The sequence below is a fragment of the Planococcus citri genome, chromosome 2 (assembly GCF_950023065.1).
Source record: "Planococcus citri chromosome 2, ihPlaCitr1.1, whole genome shotgun sequence".
NCBI classification, from domain to species: domain Eukaryota; kingdom Metazoa; phylum Arthropoda; class Insecta; order Hemiptera; family Pseudococcidae; genus Planococcus; species Planococcus citri.
In genome coordinates this window covers 13,257,611-13,279,249 of record NC_088678.1, presented here as the reverse complement: position 1 = coordinate 13,279,249, position 21,639 = coordinate 13,257,611, and the positions used below count along the sequence as shown (strand labels likewise).

Here is a 21,639-nt window from a genome sequence, read left to right as displayed (position 1 = left end):
AAAACTAAAGTCTCGAGTAATTTGTAATAATGTAGGTAGCAGTCACATTGTAATATTGAAACTCTTTATCTACATATAATTTTACGTAGATAGAAACGTTATTTTGTCAAGTTCGTTTATTTTTTAATTACTATGTTTTTTTTCCTATTTTTGTTAATAATTTCAATGTTCTAGTAAGATGTTTATTTTTTACGTTTTTTTATTTCTTTTTCGTTTTTTTGATTTTTGTTTTGATTTTTTTATTTCGTTTTCGTTTTTTTTTTTTTCATTCATTTCTAATTTCAAATTGTAAGAAGAAAACTAAAGTCTCGAGTAATTTGTAATAATGTAGGTAGCTGTCACATTTTAATATTGAAACGTTTTGAAATTTCACGTAGATAGTTTAATTTTTTTTTTATTACCTACTATGTTTTTTCCTATTTTTATCAATGTTCCAATTGGGTGTTGATTTTTTCGTTTTTTTTTATTTTTTTTATTTTTCTTATTCATTAATTTCAACTTTCAAGTTGTGAGAATAAAACTTAAGGTTGTCAAGTCAATATTTTTTTTTACTATTTTTTCATTGATGTTCCTTTATGTAATTAGATGTTTAATATTTAAGTAATTGTTTCCTTGTTTTTTTTTTTCATTTGAAAGATGATAAAGTATAAAAACTTGGTAAAAAATACATGATTTTTTTTCCAAATGTTGACATTGTTTCTGTTTCTTTTTTTTTTCAATCGTGGTTGAATATTCTCGTATTTTTCATTTTTTGCACAGCTTCCAGGAACCTTGCTAATTGGTTTATGAGAATTATTCCTTCAGTTGTCAATTTGCTCAGTTACGTAAAATTTGGATTTTTTCTCACATTTTTTGAGTTTTATTTATTTTTCGAGAATTCTTCGAAGTTCCAAAAAGGAAGTCAAATAGAAATAGGTAGGTATCTAAAATTTTCGTTCTTGGGGTACCTATTTTTGTATGCTCATTCAATCTGGCTTTGTTAGGTGCAAAATTTATCGTCAGTCATTGGGAAAGTTTTCCTGTAAGGGAAAAAAAAAGAAAAATGTTAACGATAGAATGTGATAATATGTCGATCAACGATTTGGGATTGCTATTCATTTTTTGAATTCGACCCTTCACGTGTGCAATCGACAGCCCTTTATTTTGAAGAAAAAAAAATGAGATGATCCGAAAGTCTACATGTTTTTGGGGAAAATTAATTATGTTTTAATTCAACTCATAAAAAATATAAATTGAAAAAAAAATAGATACATAGTATACGTGGTTTTTGTACATCTGCTGAACATCAAAATTAAGTAGGTATTTTCATTTTTGTGACCCAATTTTTTTTTTCAATTTTAGCAGGTAGTAAAAGTAGTTATTTCAGTTAAAATTTCTAGAAAAAGTAGCCGAAAAATAAAAAAAAGATCGAAGACGAAAAATACTTATATTTTTTTTATTTATAAAAATTGTTAATTTTTTTTCAAAAAAACTGATAAGTTTTTCATGAATTTCCTGCTCTGTTAGAATAAATATGACCGAAAAGGAAACGTTCCTTTAGAATTTTTGAATAAAATGATTTCAGGATCGAATTTATAATATACAGTGTATCAAATCACATACATTTTGACACCCAACTCGTGAAAATTTGAATATTTTTATTTACAGTCTCTCCTGTCAAGTGCCAACAACTTTTCTTGAGTTTCTGCACCCTCGAAAACTCTCATGGTTAGATACTCAACTTTTAGAATCCGGAGACCCTAATTTTCATTATTATACCTTTGTGTGGGGAAATGATATTGACTTGAGTGTTTCTGAAAATGTAAATACCTAGGTAGGTACGTAAAATGTACGTAGAAAGTGATTTAAAAAAAAAAAAGTTGAACAACCTGTTACAGATTTTGAAGTTTGATTTTTCGATATTTTCACTATTTTGTATCGTTTTATTTATCAATGATCAAAAAATGAACGTAATTCACTGAAAGTAGAAAACGTTTTCAATTTTTTTTTTTTTTGCGAATGTATTAAAATATTGAATCTTGAATTTGGAAGATTGAACTGGAAAAATGAGCTGCTGGAAAATGAAAAGAGATGTTCCTTTCTTATTTTGAAGTCAGAATTGAAGATGATAACATTGATAAATGTTTTATTTTTTTTAAGCTTATTATTTTGACTATTTTGAGTAAAAATTTAACTTCGGTTCGAAGATGAAGCTCTAAAGTTTACTTTTATGGTTTTTTTTTTTTGAGGGGGGGATATTTTAATTGGCAGATTATTACGCTCTTCGAAGGCTGCAAAATGGCTCAAAATCGTCATAAATCGACTTCGGAGATTGAAAATAGAGCTTGAACAAAATTCAAGCATTCTTCGTTCATTCGCTCGCTGTCATTAATTTTTTATTTACCTAAAAAAAAACAATCGCTGAAGAAAATTTTGGATTTAATCCACAACAAACGGATTTTTAAAATATGTATCAACTCATATTCAATCGAAAGGGTCACAAACACATAGATACATAATTTGCAGGTGCTGAATTTCATTTCTACTTCATTTATTGCAATTTAATAAAATATGATGCGCACATTCGAAATAAAAATGTATTCGAACATATTAACACTAATACAAAGATTTATATACACGAAAATAAAACGGAATAAAATTGCCATAATGTGAACGGAAACGATCGAGCAAAAATAAAAACTGCTCTGTACGAACATGAAAAACGTTGATCATGTTTCCTTGAATTCGGTCAATGTTAAAGATGCTTCAATAGCGGCGATGAACTCGGATAAGCAACTCGATCAGCTACCTGGATCCACAAATTGCCGCGTCAGCATATTTGAATAGGTACGCCAGTTGTCGAGTAAAATGGACTCAGACATCCGGCGAATTGAGCAAAGCTGGAAAGTTGGAGCTGTCTTTGAATTACGTGATGTAGGCAGCTGATGCTTTCAGTGGTAGGATTTTCCAGAGTGATTTTGACGTGTCTCTGGCGACTTAACAGCAGCTTGTTTGCTGCTAATCGATGATCGAATGGAAATATCAGACTTATTGATGTCTGATCGCTTTCCCGGAGATCTTGAACGTAAATCCGGCGCATTGTTAGCGGCTATGGAACGGATCACGGTGTACATAGGGTCTTTTGAATTAAACCGATTTTGGCTAGGAACAGCTTCTGCGTACAATTTCGGTGAAGCTTCTATTTCAGTCGAGAAAATCTCAATCTCAACGCAATTAGCGTGATGGTTGACGTCTTGAGATTTCGAGCGATTTTGGCCGCGTAATAATCGCCATTTTGCCAAGTCTGAACCGAGTATAGAATCATCTTGACAATCTTGGTTGATATCAGTGTTGATAATATCATTAGCGTCATCGAATTCGTCATTCTCGAGCAAAGAACTATTCGATGATTTCGGTGAACTTTTCAGAGTCAATTTGGTCAAAGATTTCGGCGTAACAGGTGATGACTTCAATGTAGAAGGTGCACTGTTCTTTTCCTTTGCATCCCTGCTTTCGGTATCCGTATCGGTATCATTATCGTTATCAATTGGATCAAACAAATCTCGATTGATTGGTAAGGTAACTTGTTGGTCGCAATCTCGAAGTTTCTTGTAGAAGGTGACATCTTTCAAAATAACAATGTCACATTTCCCTGGAACTTAAACTCAATACTGCTCATCACCATCGTATCCGACGAGGTAACCTTCGAGAACCTTTTTATCCAGATTTCGACGTGACTGGATTGGAATGTTAACATAACATTTTGAACTAACAATTCGAAGATGTTTTATTCGCGGTGGTACACCAAACCACATCTCCTAAGGAGTCGAACCGTTGATTGATGATTTGCCTACTCGATTCAGCAAATACGAAGCGGTGGTAACAAGTTCAGCCCAGATTTCAATCAGATATGTAATCTCTGGATTCAAATATTTCAATGTTTGCGCCAACTCGACGATTGCACTGCTACCGCGTTCAACAGTAGTGTGTGGCGTAAACTGATGATGAACATTGAACTCTTGTAATACTGAACGAACTACTTTGTTATTGAACTCGCCTTGGTTGTCAGACTGAAATTCTAACACTTGATGACCAAGGGCACGAGCTTGGGATAGAACCTCTCAAACGCAAAGAGATACTACTGCGGCAGTTTTCTCCTTCTCGACGAACGTATAATGATGATAATTCAAATAATCATCTTTAATAAGGATGAGATATTTGCGACCACCAAAGGAACAATCGAATGGCCCACAAATATCACCAGAAAGCAGCTCACCAACTGCTCTTGTCGAAGAACATTTTTCGAACGTTTCGCAATGAACTTTCTCAAATTGACAGGGTTTGCTCAAATCAGTTTTAGTTTCCTTCGATCGTTTCTTCAGGCCCAATTCTGCAAGTTTAGCTCGAACAGGATTTTTATCCATATGGCCCCATCGTTCGTGATAAAGTTGTACAATTTCGCTGCTCTCAACAGCATTCACCTGCGGTTCCGGCAAAATGGTCTCGAACGACGCTTTCAAAAGAGAACCATTTTTTGATCTCAAACTGGTGAACATAACTCAATTATCTGCCTCGAATTTGCAGAACGTTGGATTCAAATAAAATCGGCTCTCTGGCTTTTTATCGTGAGCCGTGACAACTGAGAACAAATTCTTTGAAATACCAGGAACGTGCCATACGTCAGTCAAATCGAACTTGACAAGTTGACCATTTACAAAGCTAGCAACTTCGATCGATCCATGACCAACTGCTATGACGCAACTGCCAGAAGCTTTGACGTAATTTGGTTTCAAAAATGTTTTGTACGTGTGAAACCATTCTCGATTCGGCATGATGTGCTTCGTTGCACCGTTATCAATCCACCAAGATTGATCTGACGAAGATGAAAAGAGATTCAGTTGCTCACAATCAGCGAGTAGAGCGCTTTTAGGTCCTGAATCGATATCGTTGAGTTTTGGTAAACAACCAGAATAGTTGACTTGAGGGGAACAACCAGAAGTATCATTAGCACGAGCAGGAAAGGGTGGTTTACCATCATTGATCCACTGCGAGCACTTTTTGAGCCAGTGCCCTTTCCCAGAACAGTATTTACACACTTGGGCGTTTCTCTGATGATTTCGAACGGATTGATCACCAGACATTTTTGCAACGACATTCGAACCACTCTTCTGACCAGATTTAGCGAACATAGCTTCTGATGACGATGACGACAATGAACTATGTACTGGTGCAACGTTGCGCTCGTGCATGATAAGCAAATCAGACAAATTGCTTAGTGACTTATCAGCTTGAGCATTGAGAAGAAGGTAGCTCGATTTAAAAGCTTCGAAACGACTCGGAAGAATGTGTAATACTTTTGAAACGAATAATATTTCTAACAGCTTATCAACTGTCTTGATTTTGCAATTTTCCAGACCAGCTTGAAATTCTCGGTGTTGATTTTTAATTCGAGCAGCAACAGAGGGCGCATCTTCGTAATCATTCCACTCAGTACTAAAGAAATTCAGGCATTCGCGGAATATTTGGTCTTCTGCCTTATCATCAAATTCCTTTGTAAACACTAACCATGCTTCGCGTGCAGAGAGCCTACCAGCGATGTATAGGGTATAAACAAAATTTCGGTAGGTACTTTATGTCAATTTGAACTTTTTCGTGGAAAATGGACCAAATTTGAAATATAAAAAATCCGCCAAAACTTGAAAAATGAATTTCAACGGCTGAAATTTGAGCTCTGGTGTATTTTGGTGCCCTCTTTCGATTTTCCGTTTGTCTTGTTCAAAAATTTTGTGCTAGTTGGAATACTTCTATTGTCAGTTCCTCAGAATCCAATTTTGGAAAAAGCATCCATCTATAAGAAGACAGAAATTAGAAAGGTCAATTCCAACAATTTTTAATGTAGAATTCAGTACCTAACTTAAAATCACAAAATTTGGTTAAATGCTTGTAAAATCTATTCAAAATCAAAATTAAAAACTTGTTTAAAAAATGCAAAGAGATCCAACCAAAAAAAAAAAAAAAGGTAAAAAAAAAACATTAAAACCATTTAAAAAAATAACTTTCTACAGGGGATCAATTTAATTTTACTTAATCAAATAAGCTCATATCACAATCAACATGTACATAGGTAACTCTGAAGAACCATTTCATTCATTAAAAGCTATTGGTGGACGATTTTCTCCTCCTATACTTGATTTTCACTAATCGTGCTCGTTCTTGATCCGATGAAACAGAAGACCAAGGTTGAGCTTCGCTGGATCCGAGTACAATAAATATTACAGTACCAAAAATCAAAACACCGATGGTTAATAGGAAACAATTATTCCATTCGAGCAGACTCTGAAAAAATCAACCATGTTTCAAATTATACTTACATAGGTGCTGTCCATGCTCAAAATCCTAGCACGTGTACCTACATAAATTACTGGAAACAAAATACAAGAGGCTTACATGATTTATTGTCAGGAACCCAACGCAAGTTCTTGAAATAATGACAGCAGTGCAGCCTAAAAATTTACTCAATCCGGAAACCACGCTGGAATCGCTGGGAGAAAGGCCAACAATAATTGGTCTGCAAATAAAATAGAAAAGAAACGATAGAAAATATCCATATTCATTATCGATAGGTGCCTATCTAATTTGAAACAATTGTCCGGCTCTTACTCGATGACTACAGAAACAATCGATGCAATTATCTGAATGAATACGAAAATAATCATAGATGTCGTGAAATCGCTCGCGAGAACAACAATCCCGAAAAGTAAACTTGACGCAAGATAAGCGATGCCAACAGTTATCTTGTGCATCTATCATAAAACAAATGAAACCACAATAGGTATTACCAATTAACCGGATAATTTGAACAATTTCAAATTGATTAGTGGAATAGGTAGACTACCAAAGTTAATTTGATAGATGTAGTATTTTTCCATCTGTCCAAGAGTAGGCCAGCGATAGGAATCATGAATATTTGAGCGATAGTAGGGATCGACGAAATCAGACCTATTTCACCAGTCTCTCTGCCTGTAAGGTCTGAAAATTATATGCAAAATTAATACTGCTCAAGGAGTATTTTTATACGATGATCTCATCCTTACCTTTGACGTATAAAGGCAAGCAAGCCGAAAGAATTATAGTTAACCATAATAAAGTAAATTTCCCAAAACAAACAGCATAAACTGGTCCTGACGAGAGAATTATTTTGTAAGGATGATGCATCTAGAAAAAAAAATCAATTAAGATGAGTACTAGTGAACTTTTTTTGTCAAGTGATAGTCCGGCATATGATAATAGGAGTAATTGCACCCCCCCCCCCCCCCGCCGATCCTACGGGACAACTTTTTTCTTAAAGGGGACACCCTAAGGAACATTTTGGAGCAAACTTGCCAAAAAAAAAGTTGGCCTTACTTACAAAATGGCGGCCATTTTGATTGACAGGTCAGCCAAAATCGCAAATTTCGCGTTTCATCATAGGACTTGCACGAAATTTTTCAAACTTTACAAAGGTAGATCGAAAGATCATGCAAAAATTTATCACCTGTCAAAATTTCAAGTGCTAAAGTGCGTTTTTCGATTTTTGGTGAATTTTTGAAAATCGAATTTAGCCCAAAAATGAGGGAAAAAATCAAAATTTCACCAAATTGACCAAGAAAGCTGAAATTTGGGATATACCCTATTTTCGACACGCTAAATCGATTGGAAACGGTTTCAACCCGTTTTGAGCAGTTCTAGAGCTTCCAGCAGATTTTTGAAACTCGAAATTCCCACAAAATTGCATCAAACTGGAGTTGTAAAGCTGAAATTTATTCTAAAAACTAATTTCAATACGCTACGAGGTGAATTTCAAGTCGTTTTGGAGCCTCCAGTGACTTTTTTGAAAATAACCGGAGCCTCCAGTAGATTCTCGAAACATTAAATTTCTCCAAATTTCATCAAACTGAGATGGAGAGTCGAAATTCATTCTGCAAACTAATTTTAACACCCTCTGAAGACGACTTCAGGTGGGTTCAAGTCATTTTAGAGCCTCCAGCGACTTTTTAAAAAATTACCGGAGCCTCCAGTAGATTTTTGAAACTTGAAATTTCCCCAAAATTTCATCAAACTGTGATGGAGAGTCGAAATTCATTCTGCAAACGAATTTTAATATCCTCTGAAGACGACTTCAGGTGGGTTCAGTCATTTTAGAGCCTCCAGCAACTTTTTTGAAAATTACTGGAGCCTCCAGCAGATTTTTGAAACTTGAAATTTCCCCAAAATTTCATCAAACTGAGACGGAGAGTCGAAATTCACTCTGCAAACTAATTTCAATAAGCTACGAAGTTGACTGCTGGTGGATTTCAATTTGTTTTGGAGCCTCCAGCGACTTTTTTGAAAATTAGTGGAGCCTCCAGCCGATTTTTTAAACTTTAAATTTTCACAACATTTCATCACATTCAGATGGAGAGTCGAAATTCATTCTGCAAACTAATTTTAACACCCTCTGAAGACGACTTATTCCGGTGGGTTCAAGTCATTTTAGAGCCTCCAGCGACTTTTTTGAAAATTACAGGAGCCTCCAGCAGATGTTAGAAACTTAAAATTTTCACAAAATTTCATCAAATGGAGATGGAAAGCTAAAATTTACCCTACACTCCAATTTTAACACCCTCTGAAGACGACTTCAGGTGGGTTCAAGACATTTTAGAGCCTCCAGTACATTTTTGAAACTTGAGATTTCCCCAACATTAATTTATCAAATGGAGTTGGCAAGCTGAAATTTAATTCGCAGACTACATGGTGGTTTCAAATGGTTTTGAAGCTTCCAGCAATTTTTAGGAAATTTCAATTTTCCAAAAAAATGCCATATAACCTTTCAAAAAGTCGCCTAAGGCTCCAAAACAAATTGAAATCCAGCAGCAGTCAACTTCGTAGCTTATTGAAATTAGTTTGCAGAATGAATTTCGACTCTCCATCACAGTTTGATGAAATTTTGGGGAAATTTCAAGTTTCAAAAATCTACTGGAGGCTCCAGTAATTTTTTAAAAAGTCGCTGGAGGCTCTAAAATGACTTGAACCCACCTGAAGTCGTCTTCAGAGAGTGTTAAAATTAGTTTGCAGAATGAATTTCGACTCTCCATCTCAGTTTGATGAAATTTGGAGAAATTTAAAGTTTCAAGAATCTACTGGAGGCTCCGGTTATTTTCAAAAAAGTCACTGGAGGCTCCAAAACGACTTGAAATTCACCTCGTAGCGTATTGAAATTAGTTTTTAGAATAAATTTCAGCTTTACAACTCCAGTTTGATGCAATTTTGTGGGAATTTCGAGTTTCAAAAATCTGCTGGAAGCTCTAGAACTGCTCAAAACGGGTTGAAACCGTTTCCAATCGATTTAGCGTGTCGAAAATAGGGTATATCCCAAATTTCAGCTTTCTTGGTCAATTTGGTGAAATTTTGATTTTTTCCCTCATTTTTGGGCTAAATTCGATTTTCAAAAATTCACCAAAAATCGAAAAACGCACTTTAGCACTTGAAATTTTGACAGGTGATAAATTTTTGCATGATCTTTCGATCTACCTTTGTAAAGTTTGAAAAATTTCGTGCAAGTCCTATGATGAAACGCGAAATTTGCGATTTTGGCTGACCTGTCAATCAAAATGGCCGCCATTTTGTAAGTAAGGCCAACTTTTTTTTTGGCAAGTTTGCTCCAAAATGTTCCTTAGGGTGTCCCCTTTAAGAAAAAAGTTGTCCCGTAGGATCGGCGGGGGGGGTGCAATTACTCCTATTGTCATATGCCGGACTATGATACAAGTGATAAATTAATTTAATCAGGTAGCTGTATAGGTATGTACTTTGTTTCGAGAAGCGTCGTCAGTCTCCTCAAGAATATAGGACAGTTCTGCTTCAGTAATCAACCCATCCTGAGAAGGTGTATTCCTCACAATTATCAGACAGAGTAGAGATATAATTATTGATATGGCACCTAGATAGTAACAAGAAATAAATAAGCTATGTAGTAGTCTCCTCACATTTATAATAAATTACACCATTTTAAGTGAGCCATATATGATAAGCAGTAAGTATGTACCTGAGACATAGAATACCATTTGCCATCCCCATTCAGCTGCGATGAATCCAAATAAAGGAAATGCGATCGCTGTACCGAAGTTTGCTCCATTGCAACCGATTGCTATTAAAGTAGATCGTTCTTTTTTTGGATACCATCTCGAGTATACTTCGGAGGTGCTCGCGTAAAACAAATTCTGTCAGGAGCAGAAACAAAAATACATAAAAATAGAGTCAAATAATGTTGAAAATGATAAGAAATCACTGAAAACTTCCACACAAAAAAAAATATCACCTAACAACTCTAAAAATCATTCAAGCCAATCCTCCAAGCTAAATACGCTCTTCCATCAAAAAAGTTTACAGATCACTATGAGATTCAAGGCTTTTATCCTGCCGACAAAACTACCTACATAGCGATGTTCTACGTCCGGAGTGTAGTTCAACTCACCTCGTGTAACCCCGCCTTTTGTTGATAGTTTCCGCTACGCACGTACCAGCAATATGAGAATTACAACAAATAGAAAAAAAATCGGGATGAAGTGGATTCTGAAAGTTAATGACCCGGCGAACATTGTGGTGCAAAAAAAAAGTTTCTAGCTCCCCTCGGTTCCACTCCAAATGGGGGTCAAAAAAAGTGGGAACTGGAAATTACAATATTTTTGAAAAAAATGAACTCGTTATTGAATCTACCAAAAAAAGGAAGAAAAATGGCGTTTTCAAATTTTTTCTACCCCCCTCCAATTTATCCCCCTTCAGTGATTGAAATATTGACTGAGAAGGGTGGGGGTGAAAATATGAAAAATTCGAACGGGATGAACTCGATATTTACATATTTTCACCTGGGGAGTACGATGGCGTTTTCAGATTTTTTTCTACCCCCCTCCAATTTATCCCCCACTTATTATATGAATTATTGAATGCGAGGGGAGGGGGTCAAAATATGAAAAATTCAAATGGGATGAACTCGATATTGACACAGTACGACTCGGGGAGTACGATGGCGTGTTCAAATTTTTTCTACCTCCCTCCAATTTATCCCCCCCCCCAATTTTTGAGAAATTAAATTCGGGGGGAGGGGGTGAAAATATGAAAAATTCAAGCGGGATGAACTCGATATTTACATAGTTTCATCTGGGGAGTACGATGGCGTTTTCAGATTTTTTCTACCCCCCTCCAATTTACCCCCCACTTATTATATGAATTATTGAATGCGGGGGGAGGGGGTCAAAATATGAAAAATTCAAATGGGATGAACTCGATATTGACACAGTACGACTCGGGGAGTACGATGGCGTGTTCAAATTTTTTCTACCCCTTTCAATTTATCCCCCTTTAATTTTTGAAAAATTAAATTTGTGGGGAGGGGGTGAAAATATGAAAAATTCAAGCGGGATGAACTCGATATCTACAGAGTTTCACCGGGGGACTACAGTGGCGTTTTCAAATTTTTTCTATCTTCTTCCATTCACCCCCTCCCCCCAAATTTTATTTTTCAAAAATTTTAGGGGGATAAATCGGAGGGGGGTAGAAAAAATCTGAAAACGCCATCGTACTCCCCAGGTGAAACTATGTAAATAACGAGTTCGTCCCATTTGAATATTTCATATTTTGACCTCCTCCCCCCGCATTCAATAATTCATATAATAAGTGGGGGATAAATTGGAGGGGGGTAGAAAAAATCTGAAAACGCCATCGTACTCCCCAGGTGAAACTATGTAAATATCGAGTTCATCCCGTTTGAATTTTTCATATTTTAACCCCCTCCCCTCGCATTCAATAATTCATATAATAAGTGGGGGATAAATTGGAGGGGGGGTAGAAAAAATCTGAAAACGCCATTGTACTGCCCAGGTGAAAATATGTAAATATCGAGTTCATCCCGTTTGAATTATTCATATTTTCACCCCCTCCCCCGAATTTAATTTTTCAAAAACTGAGGGGGATTAATTGGAGGGGGTAGAAAAAATTTGAACACGCCATCGTACTCCCCGAGTCGTACTGTGTCAATATCGAGTTCATCCCATTTGAATTTTTCATATTTTAACCCCCTCCCCTCGCATTCAATAATTCATATAATAAGTGGGGGATAAATTGGAGGGGGGTTAGAAAAAATCTGAAAACGCCATTGTACTGCCCAGGTGAAAATATGTAAATATCGAGTTCATCCCGTTTGAATTATTCATATTTTCACCCCCTCCCCCGAATTTAATTTTTCAAAAACTGAGGGGGATTAATTGGAGGGGGTAGAAAAAATTTGAACACGCCATCGTACTCCCCGAGTCGTACTGTGTCAATATCGAGTTCATCCCATTTGAATTTTTCATATTTTAACCCCCTCCCCTCGCATTCAATAATTCATATAATAAGTGGGGGATAAATTGGAGGGGGGTAGAAAAAATCTGAAAACGCCATTGTACTGCCCAGGTGAAAATATGTAAATATCGAGTTCATCCCGTTTGAATTTTTCATATTTTCACCCCCTCCCCCGAATTTAATTTTTCAAAAACTGAGGGGGATTAATTGGAGGGGGTAGAAAAAATTTGAACACGCCATCGTACTCCCCGAGTCGTACTGTGTCAATATCGAGTTCATCCCATTTGAATTTTTCATATTTTAACCCCCTCCCCTCGCATTCAATAATTCATATAATAAGTGGGGGATAAATTGGAGGGGGGTAGAAAAAATCTGAAAACGCCATTGTACTGCCCAGGTGAAAATATGTAAATATCGAGTTCATCCCGTTTGAATTTTTCATATTTTCACCCCCTCCCCCGAATTTAATTTTTCAAAAATTTGAGGGGGATTAATTGGAGGGGGTAGAAAAAATTTGAACACGCCATCGTACTACCCGAGTCGTACTGTGTCAATATCGAGTTCATCCCATTTGAATTTTTCATATTTTAACCCCCTCCCCTCGCATTCAATAATTCATATAATAAGTGGGGGATAAATTGGAGGGGGGTAGAAAAAAATCTGAAAACGCCATTGTACTCCCCATGTGAAAATATGTAAATATCGAGTTCATCCCGTTCGAATTTTTCATATTTTCACCCCCACCCTTCTCAGTCAATATTTCAATCATTGAAGGGGGATAAATTGGGGGGGGTAGAAACAATTTGAAAACGCCATTTTTCTTCCTTTTTTTGGTAGATTCAATAACGAGTTCATTTTTTTCAAAAATATTGTAATTTCCAGTTCCCACTTTTTTTGACCCCCATTTGGAGTGGAACCGAGGGGAGCTAGAAACTTTTTTTTTGCACCACAATGTTCGCCGGGTCATTAACTTTCAGAATCCACTTCATCCCGATTTTTTTTTCAAGTATTTAAGTTTTTACGTTGTAATTCTCATATTGCTGGTGGTGCATAGCGGAAACTATCAACAAAAGGCGGGGTTACACGAGGTGAGTTGAACTACACTCGGAACGTAGAACATCGCTATGTAGGTAGTTTTTACGAGTCGCATGACACTGTCGGCAGGCTATAAGAACGCGATTCGTTTTATAGGTTGGCGAATAATCGTACAAAAAACAGCTTTGACCAGAAAGATAACCACGTGTAAAATAGTCATTTCGAATAGTTACACGATCACCTACCAAAAAGAATCCGGTTATGAAACGACACATCAAGAACCCAAAGTAATCGTTTTTCAATATAACTGGAAGCAGGATGGTCAAAACACCACATATCATCATGCTAATCACACAGGTACCCGAACCACCAAATTTATCAACAAAAAATCCTGCAGTAAAGGCGAATAAACCTCCATACCAAAGGATACTGGAAACCGTACCGATTGTTACTGTATCCCATTGAAATTCAGCCACCTAGAAAACATCAAAAAATTAGGCAAGTGCCTCCTCATACCTATAAATACGTACCCCTACCTACCTAGCTAAAAAAAATGACAATACACGTATTCATTTTTTTACTTGTTTCTCTTACTCGAACTATTGTTTCATTTCCTGCAACTGTGATGGTTTTGTTTGAAGTCATCTCGACCACTGCAATGTTCATATTGTTTATCTGCATCGAAGAATTTACGTAACATAGAAACATCACAACAGCCACGAGAAATCGTTTCGAGTACCATATTGAATCGGGAGAATCATCCGTTGGCACCAGGCTCCTTCTGATAAAACAATTGTATACGAATTATGATTGAATTAACACCTACTCTTAGCCTACTTGACTAAATCAGGAAATTTAATTTTAACTAACCTGAAATTGGATTTGTTGTCCATCGTTGAAGAAATAATATGGCGCCTGTAGTCCGACAGAGGCTTTTTGAAAATTTTAATGTCTCGTTCTCACTTAATCCACTTGTCACTTTCATTTTATCGTACTTTGATAACGAGAAGGTACACGACGCGTAGTTTTTTCATGGTCGTGTCGTTGGAAGATTGTTTTAATTAAACATTGATGCCTATCAAATCAGGTTTTAGCGTTACCCCCTCTAATCGTGAAATTGAAGATGTTCGTAGTTCTCGTTTTAATTTCACTGGTTTTTACCGAATATTTCTCTGTATCTGCGAGTACATTACATAGTTGCCTACTGACTATAATCAGTATGGGTCTCATATTATTTACAATAAATTCAGAGTATTTAAAGAACTTTTAAAACTTGTATGTTACCTAACCTAGGCCAGTAAACATACCCACCTAGGGAAACGTAATGTAGGTAAGCCTTCGGCCTCAAAGTCTGAAAAATCTGGACTTACAAATCATTTATTTACTTAACATCTCACCTTCTATAAAATTAAATTTATTAACATTCAATATTTTAACTCTTCAAAGTTTCCTATTTTTGGAAAATTTCTGAAAATTAAAAGCCATATATTTACGGTTTAGCCCTAGGTCCAAAATAATATTGTTTGACAGTTTTGAGTGGTTTTGCTCCAGCTGGATGTAAAATTCTCCCCCCCCTCCCAAAAAAAACTGATCATTTCTCATAAAATAAAAATTTTGATTAGGCCCATTCTGATTAGACCTGGCCAGATTAAATTAGATCCAGGAAAGTTGCGGATCTGAAATAATTTAATCAGATCTGATTGCATAAAGTTTGATTGGACCCGTCCACGGCCCTCAGCACCTCCCCAAGGGGGTAACCCCTTCCCCCAAAATGGTTACATTCGTGTGACACATGAAATAGTATATTTTCGATATCGCTGAACACGAATATTGCCATAGTTTTTCAAATCGACTTCACCCATGGCCCCCAAAACCTCCCCCAATAGGTAAAAGTCCAAAAAAAAAATTTGGGGGCCGTGGATGGGGTCCAATCAAAAATCTGACATCATATTCGTGTTCAGCGTCACCAGAAACTTACTATTCCATGTGTTGCACGAACAAAACACTTTTTTGAACTTTTACCCCCCTTGGGGAGGTGCTGGGGGCCGTGGATGGGGTCCTACCAAAAAGCTGACATCATATTCGTGTTTAGCGTCACCAAAAACATAGAATTCGATATATCACATGCCCCAAATTTTCTTTCGAAAGTTTCGCCCAAAATTGGGGGTGGGGTGCTCCCCTTCCATTGAGAGATCCCATCTCGAAACTTAAATATTTCGAAAAAACATCAAGAGGTACATCTATGGAAATTTTTTCAAAATTTTAAATGGTAGCTCCCACTTACAGCGTCATTTTGAAATTTGAACTTGCAATTTGAAAGTTCAACTTTCAACTTTTGAAAATTTCAAAATACTTAAAAAGTTTTAAATGCAATGTCCTTTCGAACTGTGAAATCAGTTTTGATCATAGTATTATAGTTTTGGAGGAATGTGCTGCTGAAGTTGTGTACCTCGAGACAATGTGAAAATAATGGAATCCCCCACCCGCCTCCTGAGGGGGCTGGGACCAAACTTATTGCGGGATTCTTACTTACTTGGTGGGTATATACTGTAAAAAAAATTTGAGCGAAATCGAAAGACATGACTTTCAAAATTGCCTTTTTTGGTTGAGTTGACATGGAATGACCCAGAAATTGAAAAAAAACTAAGTTTTAGTACATCTGCTGAACATCAAAATCAAGTAGGTATTTTCATTTTTGTGGCCCAATTTTTTTCCAATTTGAGCAGGTAGTAAAAGTAGTTATTTCAGTCAAAATTTCTAGAAAAAGTAGCCGAAAAATAAAAAAAGATCGAAGACAAAACATATCGCACCTCGGGAGTAATAAGGTCGCATCTCAAAAAAATTGATTTTGATGTTTTTGCATTTTTGGGGTTTGTATGACCCCCCTCAATCAAAAATTACACTTTGAGTTGGGTACATTATCTATAGATCTTGTAAAAAACGCAAATGGCTCAACTCAAAATCTCAACAACATTGCAAGTTGTTTGGAGTTTTTTAAGAGTACATCTCAAAAAACTCCACCTTTTTTGAGCAAATTTCGTACATACAAAAGGTTAACAAATAGTTTTGATTGTTTTGAATGTTTGTCAGTTAGAAATAGTCACAAGGAGTGCATTTTTTATTGGTTTGTACCAAATGGAAAAATTTTTTTAAATTGATCACTTTTCAGAAAAATGAATTTGGACATATCATGAAATTTTAGTTTTTTGAGAAAAACTCAAAAACTAAGCACTCTAGAAAAAAACTAACGACATTATGTCGATTGTAAATTTAATTCTCTACAACTTTATTATCATGAAATTTTTTTTGGACGCTTCCTTTCGCCTCCACATCAACTTTAATGAAAGGTTATAACTCAAAATGTTTTCCAAACATTGAAATATTTCCTCTTTAAGATTTTATTTTTCAAAGTGTTCTTATGCTAAATGAAGGTAGGATACCAGATCTTTAAAATGAGGTGCTATTCATTCCTGACAATTAATTATAAGTTGATAAAAATAATGAATCAAGTTTTTTTAAAAAAAAAAACACTCTCCTGTAAAATTTCATTTTTTTGAGATGTGACCTTATTACTCCCGAGGTGCGATAGGTATATATTTTTTTAATTTTAAAAATTGTTAATTTTTTCAAAAAAAAAACTGACAAATTTTTCATGAATTTCCTGCACTGTTAGAATATACATATGACTGAAAACGTTCCTTTAGAATTTTTGAACAAAATGATTCCAGAATCGAATTTATATAGAGTATCAAATCACATTTTGACACCCTACTCGTAAAATTTGAATAGTTTTATTTATAGTCTCTCCTGTCAAGTGCCAACAACGTTTCTTGAGTTTCGGTACCCTCGAAAGCTCACATGGGTAGGTAGGTACTCAACTTTTAGAATCCGGAGACCCTAATTTTCATAATTATACAGGTGTGGGGAAAGGATATTGAGTTGAGTGTTTCTGAAAATGTAAGTAAGTAGGTATGTAAAATGTAGAAAGTGATTTTAAAAAAAAAAGTAGAACAACCTATTACAGATGTTGAAGTTTGACTTTTTGATATTTTCACTATTTTGTATCGTTTCATTTATCAATCATCAAAAAATGAACGTAACTCACTAAAAGTACGTAGAAAACGTTTTCAATTTTTTTTTTTTTTGCAAATGTATTAAAATGTTGAATCTTGAATTTGGAATATTGAACTGGAAAAATTAGTTGCTGGAAAATGAAAAGAGATGTTCCTTTGTTATTTTGAAGTCATAATTGAAGATGATAAAATTGATAAATGTTATATTTTTTTTTTAAGCTCATTATTTTGAGTAAATTCAAGTGCATGTGGAGAAAATCGTGTGTATTAATTGGAGATTGATTGACGAATTTTTTCCGCGAAAATTTGTCCTTATTTGACAGAATTTGCGTGATAATAGGTACCTAGTACCTACCTACCAGTTTCTTGTGTTTTGTGGAGTGTTGTTCGCGAACTATTGTAGGAATTATGATGGCCAAACTTACACACCGGCTGGTGAGTGTTTTGATTTGATAATATGGCTACTTTGAAATTTATAATTTTGAGCCATTTGATTCGAATAAAAAAATAAAATGAGTAATGTTGTGAAATAGATAAATGTAAATTTCGAAATGAATTGATCGAATTAAAAGTAAGCTTAATGATTGATGAAATTTTGAGTATAGAATTTTTGGTTAATTTTACGTGAAATAAAATTGAAAATGAAGTGTTTATTAAAATTTTACCAGAAGTGAAGTGATGATGGCTAGCGTTCCTCATTATCATGAATCTGATGGTAAAGTTGCTGTTTGTGTGCAAATGTTGACCTATTTCAGTTCATAAAAATAAAAGGAAAATTAAAATTGATGGAAATGTTGAAAAGTTAAAATGACTGAAATTGCCTTTTTGGTTTCTTTGAGAATTTGAGAAATTAAACATGGTTTTGAGTAGGTTGCTAAAATTTTAAGTGTTCAAGCAAGCCATTAGGCGTGATATTTTGCGCCATTTCTAATGCCTGTCCAGAACGACTTCATTCATTTTTATCTTAGGAAATTGGTACTAACATGTATTCGCGTTTGCGACATCTTTTTTGGGAAAGAAAAAAAATGAGTAAATTTGTGGTCCTGCAAAAATCTTGAAAATGTCCCATAGATTTAAGAAAATTGAATCTTTAAAAGTGAATTGAATACAAAATGTACGAGTAATTATGTAAAATGAGAAAATATGAATTTTACCAAGGGGGAGCTGGGGTGGGTTTAGTTGAACAGATTCGTTTTGTTGGTGCAAACAATTAGCCCCACAAAAATGTTCACCCCCTTCCCCCCCCCCACATTTTCCCCTCAAAATGGCGTTTTTTAGTTTTGTTTGCCTGTTTTAGCGATGATCATGATTCGGCACAAAAATGGGAATAGCATTTTCAAGTGTGTTTTTGACCCCTAAAAAACATATATTTTTTCAAAAAAAAATTTGAGGTGGGCCGTGGTCAAAAATTGAGAAAACTTGCAGAGGGAGTAGAAATGGATTCATGTGTAAATTATTGTTTATAGTAAACGAGGTGTCGTTTCCATATGAATCGAACCTCCCGAGCACGAATATGACGTCCAATTTATTATTACCCTCATCCACGCCCCTTCAGTGCCTCTGCCCCCACCTCAATTCTAACTACATTGAAAGTTGAGCTATTTTCATAATGTTGGTGTCATTTCCATATGACTCGAACACCCCGAAAACGAATATGAAGTCCAATTTTATGCTACCATCATCCACACCCCTCCAGTGCCTCTGCCCCCGCTTCAATTTTCACTACCTATATCAAAAGTTGAGCTATTTTCATTATGTTGGTGTCGTTTCCATATGAATCGAACACCCCGAACACGAATATGAAGTCCAATGTAGCGCTACTCTCATCCATCGCCTTTCAGGCTACAGCCACGTCGTCTATTTTTATTATTTGAAATGTGTAAACCTATAATTTTCATAATGTTGGGTGTTATTTTTGGCACGAATGGAAATCTCGAAACTTGAATGTCAAAGTTTGAACCTTGCGATGGTCATTTTTTTACTCGCATTTTCAGCAGTTTTTGTATGTCGTTGAGTTTTCAACCTTCGCGAAACATACTTTTGTTAAATGCATATGCATTTGGTTAAACTGCGTTTCAAAAGCGCATATTTTTGTCTCTTATATGTATGAACTCGTAATTTAACATGTTATATTACAACTTCGTACATCTACATATACATTTTAATCACTCACCTGCTCATCATTGTACAATTTACCTTCTGTCTTCTTTCTGTCTTTCCATATGTTTTTCCATTTGCACCCAGCTTGTGGTCAAACTTTTACGACTTTTTTTTATGTCTTTTTACCCTTTTTTGATGAGACCACCGAATGCCACTGTGTGTGTGCATTCCAGAGGGTTATCACGCACACACTAACAAAAAATACTTTGTTGGAAGTGTTTTTGTGTGGGTGATTTTTACGACTTTTCTTTTACCTTTTTCCATGTCTGTTTCCTAGTATTGGTATAATTCCGTAAATTTACATATTCTGTGTTTCCTAGTGTTAGTGAGTGATTGGGAGAGGATAATTTTAATATTATCCTCTTCCAAATAAAACAATGGTCAATAGTTAGTTAGTTAGCTGTTGTTTTACCGACGAGTATCATCATATTTTTCTGTATAACTCAGTTGTAAATACTTTGTAGATTGTTTAGTGCAACTTAACCCTCATTATTTTTCTTAAAATTAAAGATTCATTTTTTTCGACAAATTCATTGTTGTGTGTAATTTAGTGCGGAAATTTTTATTAATTACGTACTTACTTAAATTTTTATGAAAGTTAATGAAAATACGAGTAGCTCAACTTTTGAAATAGTGAAAATTGAGGCGGGGGTAGAGGCACTGGAGGGGTGTGGAGGAGGGTAGCATAAAATTGGACTTCATATTCGTTTTCGGGGTGTTCGAGTCATATGGAAATGACACCAACATTATGAAAATAGCTCAACTTTCAATGTAGTTAGAATTGAGGTGGGGGCAGAGGCACTGAAGGGACGTGGATGAGGGTAATAATAAATTGGACGTCATATTCGTGCTCGGGAGGTTCGATTCATATGGAAACGACACCACCAGAATCCATTTCTACCCCCTCTGCAAGTTTTCTCAATTTTTGACCGCGGCCCACCTCAAATTTTTTTTTGAAAAAAATATATGTTTTTTAGTGGTCAAAAACACACTTAAAAATGCTATTCCCATTTTTATGCCGAATCATGGTCATCGCTAAAACGGGTAAACAAAGCTAAAAAAAACTCCATTTCAAGTGGAAAGTGTGGGGGGAGGGGGTGAAAATTTTTGTGGGCTACCTCTTATGAATGTTTACAACATACTAAAAAATGAAAAAAATCGGTTCACATGGGGCTGAGAAAATTTTTTTTATTGTAATTTCAGAAAAGGGAGGTTTCTCAAAAACGGGGGGGGGGGGGGGTCTGGGGGTATGAAACTTTCCTGACGGAAGGTGCTGTAGGGTACCCACCTTCCATGCAATAATTATCAACCCTGAAGCTCTCGGTGGCAAATTCGCCATACTTATCCACCAATAGTATAGACACTGTAACCAAGCCTTTGAGAAAAATCGCCTAAATGAAAGATGTAAAAGTAGGTGCTAAAGTTCATTTTCACCACTTCCAAGACCGATTTGAAATGTTTGTAGAAAATCAGAAGCTTCCTAGAGGCTTCAGAATTTATTGTCAAAAGCTGGTACGTAGTTTTCGAACTGGATTCGTTTTGAAAAATATTTCATGAAAAGTTGAAGTCGTACCTATTTATAATTACAATGACGGTAAAAAAGCTACAGGGTGCCCAGAAATATCGAGTACCCCTAAAAAAGTTTTTCATTAAAAATATAGGTTGGCAACGTGAAATAGATGCATATGATTGGTGGAATGTTATCTCTCCAGTCCAACAACCAATCATGTGCTATCATTATTATCATTCAATGTGACCAACCAAAGCATTTAGTTGAAAACTTTTTTGGGGGTACTCGATATTTCTGGGCACCCTGTATGGAAAAAACATGGACAAAATTTCGAAGTTTTTTTTTCAATTTGTAATTTTAGTTTTCGTAAAAAAAAGCACTTTGAAATTTTATTTTTGTCTACGTTTTATTCGTAATTTTTTATTTCGGCCATTATAAATGAGACTTGAAAAAACCTTACCTTGGTTTTTTAAAATTTTCAAAAAAAATTTGTAAAAGGAAAAAAATGAATCTCAACATCTTAAACTT

At 35.5% G+C, this 21,639-nt stretch overlaps 2 protein-coding genes across 3 annotated transcripts in view; one reads left to right on the top strand and one right to left on the bottom strand.

The window, feature by feature from the left end:
- LOC135834738 (uncharacterized) overlaps positions 1-21,639 on the top strand; it is a 136,148-nt gene that overhangs the window by 37,196 nt on the left and 77,313 nt on the right. The window lies entirely within an intron of this gene.
- On the bottom strand, positions 6,036-14,401 carry LOC135834732 (vesicular glutamate transporter 2-like). Its single transcript, XM_065348695.1, has 10 exons — positions 14,239-14,401; positions 13,963-14,149; positions 13,614-13,844; positions 10,040-10,214; positions 9,804-9,934; positions 7,074-7,194; positions 6,875-7,008; positions 6,640-6,782; positions 6,427-6,547; positions 6,036-6,315 (listed from the first exon to the last, which is right to left on the bottom strand). Exons 1-10 carry the CDS (start codon positions 14,259-14,261, stop codon positions 6,130-6,132), a joined length of 1,452 nt encoding a protein of 483 aa, XP_065204767.1. The 5' UTR covers positions 14,262-14,401; the 3' UTR covers positions 6,036-6,129.

What these genes read in the sequence shown, in the direction of transcription:
- LOC135834732 (XM_065348695.1), bottom strand. Translation starts at nt 14,261, where the DNA reads ATGGACAACAAATCCAATTTCAG. An exon ending in ACGACGCTTCTCGAAACAAA is followed by an intron (nt 7,195 to 9,803) that starts GTACATACCTAT and finishes TTTTTTTTCTAG; the next exon opens with ATGCATCATCCTTACAAAAT. An exon ending in CTTGCCTTTATACGTCAAAG is followed by an intron (nt 7,009 to 7,073) that starts GTAAGGATGAGA and finishes TATAATTTTCAG; the next exon opens with ACCTTACAGGCAGAGAGACT.